The 3527-nt window shown below is 45.7% G+C and overlaps 1 protein-coding gene across 1 annotated transcript; it reads right to left on the reverse strand.

Annotated features, from left to right (window-relative positions):
• Positions 1-1163: 1163 nt before the first annotated feature.
• atoh1 (atonal bHLH transcription factor 1) lies at positions 1164-3184 on the reverse strand. The gene has a single exon (XM_004911085.4). The coding sequence runs from the start codon at positions 3043-3045 to the stop codon at positions 2263-2265; it is 783 nt and encodes a 260-aa protein (XP_004911142.1). The 5' UTR covers positions 3046-3184; the 3' UTR covers positions 1164-2262.
• Between the last annotated feature and the right edge of the window lie 343 nt (positions 3185-3527).

A 3527-nucleotide genomic window follows, 5' to 3' on the forward strand; every position in this document is an offset into this window, starting at 1 on the left:
ATCATCACCTGATGCAATTTTACAGGATCTAATCACAGAAAACATAGCATGGAGACTTCTCCTTTACCCTTCCCAGAGAAAAGACACACTAGATTGCTATGTAATACAGAGTGACCTCGTTGACAGATCAGTCCCTTAAGTCTGTCGCACGTGTTTTCTGTCGCAGAGTCCTTTTACTGTTTGCCAAAGTGGAAAGAAAAATAGGAGGGTACAGATGATACCCTTGTAAGCTCTATAACAATCCAAACCAAACATCAGTGAACAAATATTAGACGCAACCTTTGTTTGATGCGAGTAATGTGGACTTTTCTTTCCTGCTTGAGTAAAATTGGGCTCCTAACTACTGACAGATGAGTTTGGTGGCAGCAAATTTTAATATGGAAACGTGCTGCTTAAATAATCTAGTGCAGTTTGCTTCTATTTGTGTTTAAAAAAACATTTAGAGCAGAAATTGCAAGGGAATACTTGAAATACAGCTAAATGAAATCTGAAAATGTGAAAATGTTAAATGTCTAACATTGTTTTTACAGTGAAAAATGCCGTATAACTTTATTAAAAACGAATGATATATCGAAGCTACTGAGTTGAAAAAGACTAAGCAGTAAATTTATAATGTAGCTATTTCTGTAACATTTTGCTAAAACAATTCTTACTTACAGCACGGGATATTACTATTTTTTGTTTTTGAAGTTATATATGAAGTTGTATAATTAACAACGGGGTTTCACCATAACAATACATTTAGGTTTGCTGAAGGCTAGTTATTTTTGCGTGTACAATTTCTGACTTCTCTGCGCTGTAACACAAAATTATATCACATTTTGTCACCTTGCAACACACAGATATGACGATATACTGTAATATTCGTTTGTTTGGAACTCAGTCTCCGGAACTAACTTTATAAAGGAATTGTAGGTGTAACTTTATGCATCGGATTGGGTTTCCAATCAAAAGTCAATGTATTATTGTTATTATGTATTAATTTGTTTAACTGAGATCTGTTATTGCCATATTATACATAAAATGAAACAGGGGACCTTTATCAAAACCTCGTTAGATCCCCTGTAAACCGAACTGAACAATTATGACTCTATTTGTACACATGAACATTTAAATGAAACACGACAGTCTTTTTATTTTTTTTATATTTATTTTCGTTTTCTGCACAAAAAAAAGTAAATAAACAATGGCAGTGTATGGTGCTAAATTTAAAATAAAAAGTTTTTTCATAGAAAAAGTAAAAAAAATGCGAGTAAAACTTAGCAAACGCAACAATAAATAATTATCTAAAATCACAAGCCAAAGAATAGAGACATAAACATTTTTGACACAACCAATTCCCCCCTCCCCTTTGCGAATTCAGAATAATTAAATAAGTGGCTAACCTAAAACCTTGTTGCAGATTGGCATATTGAATTATATTTATTTCCCTCTGTCTATGGTTCACGTAATTCTTTTGCCATCGCTGGTAATTAAAGTGCAGTGTCGCATGACGCTATATATAAAGTATAAAAAACTAGGGTATCTTAGTTATTTACACAGGAAGGCAGCGGATATTTACAATATGTTGGGTCAGATGCCATTAACATTATGATTTTCTCCTGGAAGACATTGTAATAGGCTGTCAGGATACATTTGTTTATGCAGAGAGGTGGCAAGTATTACTCATTTGGGCTAAAGAAACAAGATTAAAGGACAGGCACCGTGTGACTTGGCACAGCCATGGGTAACGTTGCAGGCTATGCAAAGCAGAATACATACATATTTAAGCTACAAAAATTGTAACGCCTTCAGTGCCAGGTGATTTGTGGGGCAGTTTGTTAAGACCTTCCTGGCAATACAAGGGTTAATAGGAATCACCCCATGCTAACCAGATCTGACAAACTCCCACTCTAGTCACCTACCGATGTACCACAATTCCCAGCATCCAATGCCAGCATTGGGCTGTCACAGAATGTTGGTAGTTGTAGCTCAACAGCCCAGAATGGCAGGTTGGATAATTATGAGTCTAATGACCCCCCCATTTCCCGTTCGGCTTAGAAATTCGGGGACTGGTACATGTACATTCATAAATAGTACTTTGTAGAAAAGAGTCACCAATGGTAACCAGCACAACGAAGTTGTGTCTACTTGACACCTGTTTGCTAAGTATTTTGGAAGAGGTGTGTTATTTGGAAAGTCTCTGTGCATCCTCATATTTTGGAAGACAAATGAGCGTCTATGAGCTGATGAGTCCCAGCAGTACCAACACTGTCTGTGCGTCTAACTGGCCTCGTCTGAATCGCTATAGTGCGAATTAGGTGAGAATTCGCCGTCGCTTCGATGCGATCGCGGCGATGTCTTGCTGTCTTCCCCCGGGGAAGCAGATGAAGCAGACACCATTCCCTTCTGGGAGAGGCCGGCTCCCTCCTGGAACTGGAAGCTGAGGGGGGACTGCCCGGGGAAGTCTCCGGAGAATCTCCTGCAGCTGGCAGACTGGGCCAGCCTGGGCTCTCCCCCAGAGTGCAGTTGGTAAGTGGGCGGACAGGGGGGATCTCTGGTATCTGGGGGCGCCTGCAGCAGGTCGGACAGGGCATTGATGTAGATCTGAGCCATCTGTAGGGTCTCGTACTTGGAGAGTTTCTTGTCGTTGTTGAAGGAAGGGATGACATTGCGGAGCTGATCGAAGGCATGATTGAGCCCGTGCATCCTCCTCCTCTCCCTGGCATTGGCTGCCAGTCTCCTCTGCTTTTGGACCCCACCGGGGCCCTTGCCGGGGCCCCCCCTGTGCCTGCACAGCCCCTCGGATGTCTCTTCATCATCTTCCTCCTCTTCCTCGTCCTCCTCATCCTGCAGCCCTTTCAGCTTGCACAGCTCTCGCACTTTGTGCGCCCGGCCCTGGGGGTGCAGCACGTACTCCGGGCGGCTTTGCAGGGAAGCGGCGGAGAGCCAGGAGCGGGGGTCGCTGCTGTCTAGTAGGTAATCTCTGCCCAGGAGCCCGGGCTCGGACGGGAGCTCCTTCAGCTCGCACCAGTCAGCGGCAGCTCCGTGCAGCAGGCGGGCCATGACAGCTAAGTGCGGCAGGGCGGTGCGATTCAGTGCAGACAAGTGCGCGGTGTGGCCCCGGGGCAGTGCTCTCCGGACAGACACACACGAGTCGCGTGCTCACAACTCCTCTCCGGTTGCTGCGGCCGAGGGGCCCCTTTAAAAGCGGCACGCGCCGCACTGCCCCCCCCAAACCCCCACCCCCCCGCACTCGCACATCCCAGCCCCGCGCCAGTCGCGTGTCGCACCGACCAATGGGAGCGAGCGGGTGTCGCGTGCTGGGAGCCAATTGGGAGGCGCTCTGATGTGTGTGTGTAAGGGTGTATATGGGGGTGTGTGTGCAAGGGCGTGTGTGAGTACATACCCCGGTACACACGGCTGAATAATAGCGATTTACCTGCACACGTGCCTAGCAGGGGGATCAGTGCAGGTGGGACGCGCTGCTTTGCTCCTATGTACAGAGAGGCGCTCAGTGCGCATTCCCATGCTGCGCTCTACTTTGT

Source organism: Xenopus tropicalis, chromosome 1, assembly GCF_000004195.4.
Source record: "Xenopus tropicalis strain Nigerian chromosome 1, UCB_Xtro_10.0, whole genome shotgun sequence".
NCBI lineage: Eukaryota > Metazoa > Chordata > Amphibia > Anura > Pipidae > Xenopus > Xenopus tropicalis.

Bases quoted from the DNA above. Each gene is read 5' to 3' on its own strand.
- atoh1 (XM_004911085.4), bottom strand. From the start codon at position 3,045: ATGGCCCGCCTGCTGCACGGAGCTGCCGCTGACTGGTGCGAGCTGAAG.